This window comes from Bufo gargarizans, chromosome 1 (assembly GCF_014858855.1).
Source record: "Bufo gargarizans isolate SCDJY-AF-19 chromosome 1, ASM1485885v1, whole genome shotgun sequence".
Taxonomy (NCBI): domain Eukaryota; kingdom Metazoa; phylum Chordata; class Amphibia; order Anura; family Bufonidae; genus Bufo; species Bufo gargarizans.
The window spans coordinates 230,806,946-230,819,539 of record NC_058080.1 but is presented as its reverse complement, the minus strand read 5'-3'; the positions used below and the strand labels follow the sequence as shown (position 1 = coordinate 230,819,539).

General features: G+C 48.9%; 1 protein-coding gene across 1 annotated transcript in view; it reads left to right on the top strand.

Annotated features, from left to right (window-relative positions):
- BBS7 (Bardet-Biedl syndrome 7) overlaps positions 1 to 12,594 on the top strand; it is a 49,386-nt gene that overhangs the window by 16,864 nt on the left and 19,928 nt on the right. The window contains exons 10-14 of the mRNA XM_044302065.1: positions 234 to 318; positions 1,089 to 1,191; positions 5,687 to 5,879; positions 8,695 to 8,769; positions 8,846 to 8,911. Coding sequence (XP_044158000.1) covers positions 234 to 318; positions 1,089 to 1,191; positions 5,687 to 5,879; positions 8,695 to 8,769; positions 8,846 to 8,911 — 522 coding nt within the window. The remainder of the gene's footprint in view (positions 1 to 233; positions 319 to 1,088; positions 1,192 to 5,686; positions 5,880 to 8,694; positions 8,770 to 8,845; positions 8,912 to 12,594) is intronic.

The following is a 12,594-nucleotide window of genomic DNA, read 5'->3' as shown; positions in this document are numbered from 1 at the left end:
TTTGTAAGCATTAATCCCACCTGGAACCCACTGTACTGAAGATGGGAGCAGGTCCTATGGGCGCTATCCACATCTGTAGGATGATTGATATGCCGTAAGTGTCTAACATAGGAATGCCCATTTAAAGAGCTAAAATACCGAGAGAATTGTCCCTCAGGATTATTTATGTATTTTTTTTCACATTTAGAAAATAATACCATTACATTATACATTATTATTTTTTCGTTCTTTAGGCCTTGACAGAAAGCATAACATCCATCCAGGGAGGCTGTGTTGGGAAGGAAGGTTATGATGAAATTGTACTGTCCACTTACTCTGGTAGGTCAAAGAAGTTAGCTGTATCCCGTCTGAAAGGGTTTAACTTATCATTAAAGGGGTTATCCCACTTAGCGTTATCCCACTCATCTTGATTGAAGTCTTCTCCCGGCCGTGCCGCGCGCTGGACTGAATGCGCACGCCGCCGCGCATGCGCAATGGTGACTTAATCCTACAGAGCCGGCGTGCGCGTTCGCAGCTCTGTACTATTCTGGCCGGGAAGAAGTCACTGTCGCGCATGCGCGGCAACGTGCGCATTCAGAACAGCGAGCGGACCGGCCGGGAGAAAAGGAGTCGTCTTCTGGGCAAGCGCGACCTTCCGGCTTTTGGAGAAGAGCAGTGGTCGTAACCAGGGGAGACCGAGTCACAACAATCAGGTAAGTGGGTATGAATTTTATCCTAATCGGTGGGGATTTGTTAATAAAGTATATTTACAAAAAATGATCACTGTCAAATCATTAACAGATTTAACAGTAATCATTATGATGGGATAACCCCTTTAAGTATTCCATTTCTGGCTGGCCATAGACTTCTATTATGATGGAATGCCTCTTATAGGCTTCCGTGGTGCATGCCTTCATAGAATTCCGTCATGGGCTGTGGTAGCGAAATCCATAACGGGATTCTTAGATAACCTGTATGCCGAACTTGAAAACACAAGTTCACTCATCACTATTGATACCTTACATCACAAGAACAATAATCTATGAACTTGAAATGTGATTTCTTAGCTGTGATTTATAAATATCATATTTATTTTATGTATCTGTTAGGATGGGTTTCTGGACTTACAACCGAACCGAGTCACAGAGAAGCTGGTCCTGGTGAGGAGCTGAAGATGAGCCAAGAAATGCAAACCAAAATAGCATCTCTAAGGTCAGAGATGGTGAATAATGTATATCGGAAATGATTGAATGGGGTAAAACTAACAACTGCATATCATTATTAATGTTATTAATAAGCTGCTCTATTATACCAAACTACACAAAGAGATTTCGCTATTTAGTTAATAGCAGCTAAGAAAAAATAAAGTAGACTTAAAGTAAATCTGCTGTACTGATGAGGAGAGCGCTCTCCCTGACTGCTCCCAACCCCTCCATCAATGACTGACAGGCACTGTGTATACAGGCAGATACACAGCGGTCATCAGTCATATAGGTGAGAAGAGGCAAGCGAGCACCAGGCTCACAACTATTAGTCTGTTGTATTTTGTGTTAGCGTCTAGTAGCCCCTTAACGGGGACCTGTCACCATGAAAGTACAGTATGAGCTGCAGGCAGCATGTTATATAGCAGGAAAAGCTGAGCAGATTGATGCAAAACTTTGTGGTAAAGGGTTCAGTATAAATTGTATTTTAGTCATTTAAATTCCCGCTCAATCTGGGCTTTGTAGTCAAGGAGGCGTCCTATCAGTGATTGACAGCTGTCCCTCTATAGCTGTGCAAACATATAACTGTCAATCACTAACAGGACCGCCTCCTTGACTTCAAAGCCCAGACTGAGTGGGAATTTAAATGACTGAAATACAATTTAGGGTGCATTCACACGCAAGTGTTTTGCGGTCCACAAATTGCGGAAGCGTAAAACACGGACACCGCACATGGCCGGCACTTGCGGACAAGAATAGGACCTGTTCTATTTATTTCTGAACGGAAGTGCGGATGCGGACAGCACACTGAATGAACGTTGCGGATCAGATCCGGACCCATTTTGCGGACGTGTGAATGGAGCCTTAAACTGAATACTTTTCTATAAAACTATACATCATGCTGCTCCGGCATTACTGCCATGTTCCTGGCTGGACCGATAGTAGGTCAGTCCTGTGTCTGTAGTCAAAGTACCAGACTACGTCTGATCTGGCCAGGAATGGGGCAGTGGCGCTGGAATGGTGGGACTGCAGACAGGAGAGGGTTTTTTTATTTTTTATTATATACTGGGCACACTTTCCGACCAGTGGGGTTGTCTACTCCAAGGCTGGACAAGCCCATTACAAGGCTCCAGGCTGCCAGAGCAACCGATCAAAACCCTTTAGTTTTGTCTCAGGGGGGTCCAATTGGAGGACAGGGGGAGGGGGTTCCCTCTGTCCACCGTCTAAGTACTCTGATGCCTCGGTCACTATATCGCACAGCTGGAAGCCACCACACATGGCATGAACGCAGCTTGTGAACCCATACTGCCCCTGCAAATTATGTAAATATACATCATAATCAAATGCCACAGTAAATGTTTTATCGGGTCATTTTGGATAACAGCTCAGTGGCCATGCTTAAATTTGGCAGTGTATTCTGGTGATATATCTGCATTAAAGTTGTTGTCCCATTAAGATAATTTACGTATCTGATCACCAGCGGTTCAACCACTAGGACCTCTGCCGATCACAAGAACAGGGGCCAGTGTTTTCCTTTTAAATTCAACTCTATGGGACTGCTGAAGATAAGAGTACATGTGTTCAGCTATCTCCAGTGCTGAATACAGTAATCGAGTATTCTACCGATTATTTGTACGACTAATTGAGTACTCTAGTAAGAAAACATGAATTATTAGACTGTTTTCCTTTATAAAAATTCATCAGACCCCTGCCATCAGTCCCCAACACTTTTCATCAAAGGTCACACGTTAAATTTGGTTTACAGCACCTTTGTACTGGAGTAAGATTGTGTGTGTGTGTGTGTGTGTGTGTGTGTGTGTGTGTGTGTGTGTGTGTGTGTGTGTTGTTTTTTTTTTTTTTTTTTTTTTATGTCAAAGTTGAAAAATCAGGAATTTACGGAATTAAAATCTAACCGTGCACAATTTTTCACTGACTTTTCAAAAGTGACAAAGATCACACAAAAAGTAAAAAAAAAAAAAAAATGGCACAGAACAGGGAATGTGTCAAAATCTACAACTTTTTATAGGAGAAAATTGGAGCAGTTTAAATGATAAATTTCCCTATGTGCTTTAAACCCAGAAGTACACAAAAAATAACACAAGCGGAAAAAATAGTACCTATAAACAATAGGTGAGAGCATTAACCATAAGAGCTTACGATCATAACTTCTCAGCTACCTTTGCAAACATTCATCATCTTTCATAATTGTTCATAATGTAACATACTAGTATAGTTTAGTAACGTACTACCCGAATACAGATTCTGTTGGTGGCCATACACATTAGATAGAAGATGGTTGAACAAACAAACATCTAGTGAACGTTCCTCTCACAGACACGGCCTTACACATTGTAGTCCATATTGGCAATTACAGCTGTTCAATCTGCCCATACACATGCAATGAAACTGGCTGATAGACAAAAGATCTTTCTGGCAATGTTCTTTTAAAGAAAGATTTTGAATTCATGAATCTTGCTTTAAATGAAAGATCTTTTAGGCTACTTTCACACTGGCGTATTGGCTTTCCATTTGGCAGATCCGTTCAGGGCTCCCACAAGCGGTCCAAAACGGTTCAGTTGGCATTCTAATGCCTTCTGAATGGAAAAGGATCCGCTCAGAATACATCAGTTTGTATCAGTCCAGTCTCCATTCCGCTTTGGAGACGGACACCAAAACGCTGCTTGACGAAACTGAGCCAAAAGGATCCGTCCTGACACACAATGTAAGTCAATAGGGACGGATACGTTTTCTCTGACGCAGTCTGGCACAATAGAAAACGGATCCGTCCTCCATTAACTTTCAGTGGTGTTTAAAATGGATCCGGCTTGGCTATGTTAAAGATAATACAAATGGATCCATTCTGAACGGATGCAGACAGTTGTATTATCTGAACGTATCCGTCTATGACGGATCCGCACAAAACGCGAGTGTGAAAGTAGCCTGATCCGAGTATCGGACAAAACTGTTAGGCTCCATTCACACATCCGCAATTCTGCTTCGCATTTTGCGGAACGGAATTGCGGACCCTTTCATTGCGGAACGCACATTGCCGGTGTCTGTGTTTTGTGGATCTGCAAAACACACACGGATGTGTGAATTGACCCTTAAACACAGCCAACTTCTTTTCAAATGATATTGGTTGGCTAAAATGTTTTCTTTGGTCAACTTTCAAGTGTACGGCCACCTTAAAGGGATTCTGTCACCTCCCCTCAGCCAAAAAACGATTTAAAAGCAGCCATGCAGCACAGCTTACCTGGATTAGGCTGTGCTCTTTTATCTTGAAATCCGTCCAGCAGTTACTGCAAAAAACGACTTTGATCGATATGTAAATGTGTCCTGAAGGTGCGTTTTTTTCTTCTTAGTGAGCCCAGTACCGCCCCTCTTTCAGTGCCCAGCCCGCCTTCCTTGTACTTTCTAACCGCCGCCCCCAGCCTGCCACAGCCTCTCCTGCCTCTCCTCCCCCTCCCTCACGCCGAACGAAGTCTCGCACAGGCGCAGTACCCACTGAGGGCTGCGCCTGTGCGATCATCAGGAGACTGAGGGCGGCAGCTTCATCTTCGTCACTGGGCATGCGCCGAGCCCAGTGACGTCCGATATTAGCTCTTTCCCTCAGTCAGTCTTGTAGGAAGCGCAGAGGATTGCCGATCGGCTGCTGCACCCTGCGCTTTCTCCAGTCTGCCTGCCACAGTGAAGACGGCCAGCGATTTCTTTCCCCACCCTCCCTTCAGGAAAGAAATAAGTATTTGTTGGGGCGAATTAGGTATTATTATATTAAGTAAAGCTTTACTGAATTTATACATTTTCACTGAGCAAAAACAAATACTTATTTAAGTATTTGTTTTTGCTCAGTGAAAATGTATAAATTCAGTAAAGCTTTACTTAATATAATAATACCTAATTCGCCCCAACAAATACTTATTTCTTTCCTGAAGGGAGGGTGGGGAAAGAAATCGCTGGCCGTCTTCACTGTGGCAGGCAGACTGGAGAAAGCGCAGGGTGCAGCAGCCGATCGGCAATCCTCTGCGCTTCCTACAAGACTGACTGAGGGAAAGAGCCAACATCGGACGTCACTGGGCTCGGCGCATGCCCAGTGACGAAGATGAAGCTGCCGCCCTCAGTCTCCTGATGATCGCACAGGCGCAGCCCTCAGTGGGTACTGCGCCTGTGCGAGACTTCGTTCGGCGTGAGGGAGGGGGAGGAGAGGGAGGAGAGGCTGTGGCAGGCTGGGGGCGGCGGTTAGACAGTACAAGGAAGGCGGGCTGGGCACTGAAAGAGGGGCGGTACTGGGCTCACTAAGAAGAAAAAAACGCCCCTCTGGGCACCTTCAGGACACATTTACATATCGATCAAAGTCGTTTTTTGCACTAACTGCTGGACGGATTTCAAGATAAAAGAGCACAGCCTAATCCAGGTAAGCTGTGCTGCATGGCTGCTTTAAAATCGTTTTTTGGCTGAGGGGAGGTGACAGAATCCCATTAACCCTTGTGTATGTTTTTTATATTCAGGTCTGAATTGGAGCAGCTTCAGTTCAAAGTTGTTCAGGAGCGGGAGCGATACCAGCACTCCTCCCAGTCTACCACAGCAGTCTCTGCCGTCCCTGTATTTAGTATCAATGACAAGTTCACACTGAATAAGGATGACGCCAGCTACAGCCTTATCCTGGAGGTTCAGATGGCTATTGACAATGTGCTGATTCAGGTTTGTAGTTTGCATTGTAAATTCTTTGTTTTTCTCTCTCCAAAGGGTATGTGTGTAATGGTACCTACAATGGTGACACATTAAATAAACAGATCGTTCACGGTGGTTTAACCATATATTATTTCCAATACATCAGCAGGAGAAAATAATGTAACGTGGAGTTAAATCCTGATTTAGGTTTCATTCTGGATGTGATATGAAGGCAGGGCCGGCTCCAGGTTCATGTGGGCCCTTGGGCGATAAATCCCAGTGGGCCCCCATGAGGCATTTTTTTACATTGACATGTCCCCCTGTGGCCCCTATACAGTATAATGACTACTAGTGGCCCTTCACAGAGTATAATGAACCCCAGATCCCCCCCCCCCCCCCCACTGTATTATGACCACCTGTGGCCCTGCATTCAGAATAATTACCCCCAGTAGCCCCCACACTGGGGGAATACTGTATGGAGGGGGCTCTGGGGGTCATTATACTAAATGGGGGACACTGGGGGTCATTATGCTAAATGGAGGGTCAATGGGGATCTTATACTAAATGGGGGGCACTGGGAGTCATTATACTGTGTAAGGGGCCCTCACAGTGTGATGAATGACCCCCCAGTGGCCCCCTCACATACCTATCATTGCAGGGTTGCTGGTGGTCCTGTCATTCACTAACCGCAGCTCCCTGCGCTCCTTCTCTCCGACGGCCCGCTGCAGCAGTGAGCCCCCAATGTGTGTTCACATCACGTTTTTCCTATCGGTTTGATGTATACAAATGTGCAGCACTCCACGTTTTTGTATCCTGCAGAGTCAGGTAAAAAATGCATACGTTAACGTATGTTTTTTTTTTACAATGGAACTGTATGGTGAACGGACGCCACTGTACGGCATCAGTCTGAGGCATCTGTTAACGCATACATTTTTGGTATACATTAAATGGATGGCACAAATGGGATGTGAACCCAGCCCTAGTGTCAGAATAAGCACCAGTACACAGCGGAGCTGCGTGGCGGAGAGGGGAGGCCGCCATGTACTGACAAAGCGCTGCCTGGTCCTGGTCGTCAGTGGTGAGGACTATGCTTCCCAAGAATCATTTTCTACTGGGAAATACAAGGCACAGTATAATACACTAGAATCTATATAGTATATAATATAATGATATTAGCCCTACCCCCAAATAATAATACAATTAGGGGGTCATTTATTACATAGAAATACGTCTATATTAGGCTACTTTCACACTAGCGTTCGGGGCTCCGCTTGTGAGTTCCGTTTGAAGGCTCTCACAAGCGGCCCCGAACGGATCCGTCCAGCCCTAATGCATTCTGAGTGGATGCGGATCCGCTCAGAATGCATCAGTCTGGCAGCGTTTGTCCTCCGCTCCGCTCAGCAGGCGGACACCCGAACGCTGCTTGCAGCGTTCAGGTGTCCGCCTGGCCGTGCGGAGGCAAACGGATCCGTCCAGACTTACAATGTAAGTCAATGGGGACGGATCCGTTTGAAGTTGACACAATATGGCTCAATTTTCAAACGGATCCGTCCCCCATTGACTTTCAATGTAAAGTCTAAACGGATCCGTTTGAATTATCATGCAAACGTATCCGTTCTGAACAGATGTAAGCGTTTGCATTATAGGTGCGGATCCGTCTGTGCAGATACCAGACGGATCCCCACCTAAACGCAGGTGTGAAAGTAGCCTTAGGCGTATTTCTGACGCAGATTGTGGCACAAAGGTCCTTAGCACCGCAATCTGTATCTTTTCCCGCTCATGCCAGGTCTAAGAAAGGATGGCGTGGGCAGGGAAGGGGATACAGTTATGGCCATGCAGTTATTGGATACCACCGCCATATAGTGATAACACCGCCATACAATGATAAAACCACCATACAGTGACCGGATAAAAGGGTATAAGAGGGCACAGTACAGGGAATGACTATGGGCACTGCACAGGGTGTGGTAAGAGGGCACAATGCAGGGTATAAAGGGGCACAGTACGGGGTGGGGGGCACAGTCACATGACCCTGTGACGTTAGAAGGTCCTTATGGTGAATGCTGTTCAGATGCCACCATAATGAGAGGCAGAGGAGTGAGACAGGGGCCCTGGATGGACAGGAGGGGTGGACACAGCAAGTAGGTTGAAGGGGCTCTGAGGGGATTCATACAAGAAGTAGGGGCAGGAGGTCTGTGCAGGGCAGCAACAGGAGATAGGGGGGTGAAACAGGAGCTCTGGATACATGAGGGAGGAAAGGAGACAGCAGGGGCCCCATGAGGATGAGATAGGACAGGATATGGGGGGGGGCAGGTATCATGGAGGCAAACTGCTTAATGAAACAGTAATACAACTAAATAGAATGAAGCAGCAGCAGATCGGAGAGTCCCCCCCTTCTGTCCCACAGACAAGAGACAGTCACAGTGCAGACTCACTCACAGCTCCAGCCCTCCGGTCTCTCTCCTCAGGCAGCGCGTGTCCTGTGTAGAGGGGGCGTGTCCTGTGTAGAGGGGGCGTGTCCTGTGTAGAGGGGGCGTGTCCTGTGTAGAGGGGGCGTGTCTGAGTCTCTGCAGCTCAGGGGGCATATCTGAGTCTCTGCAGCTCAGAGGGCCCCACCAAAGGGGTACTGCGTAAGTGAAGTGACAGCAGTGAGAGCTCCCATTTGTATTGATGGAAGTGCTCATAGCAGCTCAGTGGGCCCCCCCCCCCAGGAGCATTGGGCCCTGGCACTTGCCCGGGGATGCTGGGTTATGACGCCGGCCTTGTATGAAGGTCTGAGTTTTAGCTGTGTACGTAGTTGAGCCCATATTGATTTCTACAACACTGATGGTCTTAATATTTGCAGAGTGATGTCCCTGTGGACCTGCTCGATGTCGACAAGAATTCAGCTGTTGTGAGTTTTAGTGGCTGCGACACCGAGGTGAGGCACACTGACAGATATGAGGATTAGATTATTTTTATTACCTGTGTTTTAACATATGAAATTTGTTGCACAGCCAAATGGAAATTTCCTCCTCGCTACCTATCGCTGTCAGGCAAACACCACCCGCCTAGAACTGAAGGTAATTTCTAAGATAAAACTGGCATAACCATTCTTATAGAAATGCACTTTGTTAATGGGGGATATTTATTTAAACACATTGGTGGAGATTTATCAAGACTGGCACAGAAAGGGTCTGCTGCTGGAGGATACGCCTAATTTATGACGGGGAGCACACCTTGTCATACCTTAGGTGCATCCTCCTGCAGTCTGTGTGCCTAACAAGAAATCTGAGCAGCTCAGAGATGCCATAGATTTCTGGCTATATTTATGTCGGAAAACTGGCATGATTGAAGATAAATTTGTTGGGGTGTTTGGAAAAAGGGGGGGATGCGACAATTTTTTAACAAGTCGCACGTGCGACTTTTTAACTCCACTTTCAGGCGCAAAGGTGATGATAAATCTCCCCAGTTTTCTTTCTTCTAAATACCGCCTATGTCCTCCGAATCTCCTTCTTTCTCGTGCATGGCATTGGGGGACACAGCACCATGGGTATATGTCCAACTACCACTAGGAGGCACTAGACACAAAAAGTGTTGGCTCCTCCCAGGTGGGCTATACCCTCTCCACAGGCACGAGGCTATTCAGTTTTAGTCTAGTGTCCGTAGGAGGCAGACCTGTCCTGCTTTTTTGCAGGTTCTGCTGTTTTTTATTTTTATTCTTTTCTTTTTTCTCTCTTCCGCAGGTCTCGGTGTTCTCCACCGTTATACCTGCTGCAGGCTGGGGCTCCATCGTGTTCCACTTTAGTTGCCCCCCTGCGGGCGCGTACTTCGGTACCATCGCCGGTCACCCAGTCCCCACGGACTGCATCCGCAGTGGCTTGCCGGCATTCCCACGGTTTCCGTGTTGAGTCTGCCGAAGGGGTGACCCTGCTGCGCCCGAAGACATCGGATGGTGAGTATATCTGATGGTGAGTATACTCCCCTGTGTCCCTGCCCCAGGGTTAGGTTCCCTCCTGTGGCCAGGGGGATGGGATCCACCTTAGCTGGGGGTCCTGGGGAGCCTCCATCTTCCCCCTAGCCAACCCCCCCTTTTTTCTGGGGGGGGTTATATTCTTGTTTCCCCTCCCTTCTCTTCCCCCTTGGTTGGTCTTTTCTCTCCTCCCTGGCCACACAGTCTTCTCCCTGGCTTCTCCGCTACTTTAGTCCCCGGCTTCTGCCGGGACTAGGCCTCATCTTCTGTGGCCCGTTCCCGGCTCCCAGGTGCTCCGTTTGCCCTGATCCACCTGTCCCTAGGTGTCGCTTCTCCCCCCCTACCCTCCTCACCTATTTTTATGATTCGGTGGGCCCTCTGTCGGCCGCGGTTCGCCCCGCCCCCCTCGCTCCATTCCCGGCCGCCTTAATAAATCGAGGCCCCGGCTTTTGGGCCTGCTAGGCCGCAATCTTCCCGGCCCCTCCTCCTTGCTTCCCGGGCTTTTCTGAGCCCCGCCCGGCCCTTGGGAGGGGCTATCTCTTCACCCTTTCCTGGGCTAACGTGTTTTTTCTGCTGAAGGGGGTGGTTAACCCCTTCCCTCCCCTCAATTGCTTTATGTCCCCTGCAGCCCTACTGACCACCTCTTTTGGGGGGACAAGCTGCTGCAGCGCCTCTTTGGGGGAACAGGGCGTCCGGGTCAGGATAGACAGCCTCTGCTGGCTGCTTTTTGAGCATCTCCTCTCCCAGCCTCTCCTCGGTCGCCACGTGTTTTCACGTGCGTCCGCTGTCTGCACCTCTCTGGGTCTAACAATGGCTGCCGTGCGGTCAGCCTGTCCCTGCTGGGTGCAGTACCTCTTCCCAGATCCTTTCCCCGAACAATCCCTTTGTGTCGGTCCCCCATGAATGGGCTCCCTCCGTGTCAATGCCATGGGAACCTTGACCGCCTCTCCCTGGCGGTGTCGCTGGCCGCTACCAATCCAAATTGCGGCCACCTCTGCCCTCCCAGGGTCCTCCCTGCAGATGGGGCACGCTCAGTTAGGGGTACCTGCACCCGGGTTCGGCTAGGGGTAGCTCACGGTACTCCCTCGGGTGGTCTCAACGGGGTACCACCCCTCCTCGGCATCCTCGGATCCCCCCCAGGACAGGCCTGAGGCTGGTGACGAATCCTTCCTGTCACCCCATCCGTTGCCTCTGGGGACACCTCTGCGCCGATTCCCTCGGAACAGAGCATCAGGCGGTCTTCCTCCATACAGAAGCCCTCTGGGAGGTCAAGACGAATGTGGACGGAGGAACCTTTCCTACCCAGGGTTGGTATCCCCTCTAGTGGATTTTCGGATGGTGCTCCCCTGACCACACAGGTATTCAACCGCACAGGTAAGGCAGCCGTCCCCGTGTTTAGCATACTGAGTCACCTACGCGGTGTCTCTGATACGTACGCCTTCTCCTTAACAGGGGGATGCCTGCACCACTGCCATAGGCTGTCCCTGACAAGCCTTCCTGGTTCCCCTATACCAGGGGCTATCCTCTACATATTTGAGAGTGTTTCCACAGGGTCCCCATCCTGGTGGTGGTGTTCGCCACTCTACCTCATTACAGGGGGTTCCTGTTCTGGGCAAGCGGTTAGCTCGGCTATCGCCTCCTGTAGGTTGGGGAGTTAAGAGCAATTGTACAGCTGCCTTGCCCCTTTTCATAGGTAGTGTACCTACACCTACTCCAGATGCTGAAGCCATTACTCCTGGCTGGCTCTGGGGTGTTCCATACAGCACTATTTCTCCCTTCCGGGCGAGATGTACAGGCCGCTTCGATTGCCGTTGCAATTGCACCTGTCTGTTCCCAGCCACTTTGCTCCCGTCATAGGTAGAGTATCTACGCCATCTCCTGATGCTGTAGCCAATTCCCCTGGCTGGCGCTATGGTGTTCCGTGCGGCACTATTTCTCCCTTTCTGGCGAGATTTACAGGCCGCCTTTAATTGCCGTTGAAATTGCACCTGTCTATTCCCAGCCATTTTGCTCCCTTCATAGGTAGAGTACCTACGCCATCTCCGGTGCTGTGGTCGATACCCCTGGCGGGCTCTATTGTCTTCCAGGCGGCAACATTTCTCCCTACGGGCGAGATATAGAGGCCACTTTCTATTGCCATAGAGTTGCCCCTGTCCGGTTCAGTTACACCTGTCTGTTCCCTGCCACCTTGATCCCTTAACAGGTAGAGTACCTGCACCATCTCCGGATGTGGTAGCCGTTCCTCCTGTCCGGCTTTATGGTGTACCATGTGGCATTTTCTCTCCCTTACAGGACGAGATTTTGAGGCCTCCTCCAGTTGCCGTGGCCATTGCACCTACCTCATCATAGTGTGCACCAAACAGCCATCTTACTTCCTTCATAGGTAGAGTTCCTGAACCGTCTTTGATGCTGCAGCCGTTACACCTGTCTGGCTTCTATGGTGTACTATGCGGCCCTGTTTCTGTTGCCATTGCACCTACCTGATTGTAGTGTGCACCTGTCTTGTTCTTTGTGGTACCGTGCGGCCCTATGGGTTCCATTGTTAACGCAGTTGCTGTTGCACCTCTCTGGGTCTGGGGTGCACCATGCGGCCACATTGCTTCGATCTTAAATGAAGTTCCTCTTCACAGCCATATTTCTACTTTACAGGTTGTGTACCTGTACCCTTCGAATGCTGTCGCATCCCCAGATGCTGTGGCTATGTTTCCACTCTCCTTGGTCGGCAACATGCAGCCACTTTACCTTTATTTTAGGCGTGTGTTTGTAGTACCCCAAGTGCTGGGCCCTGTGGTG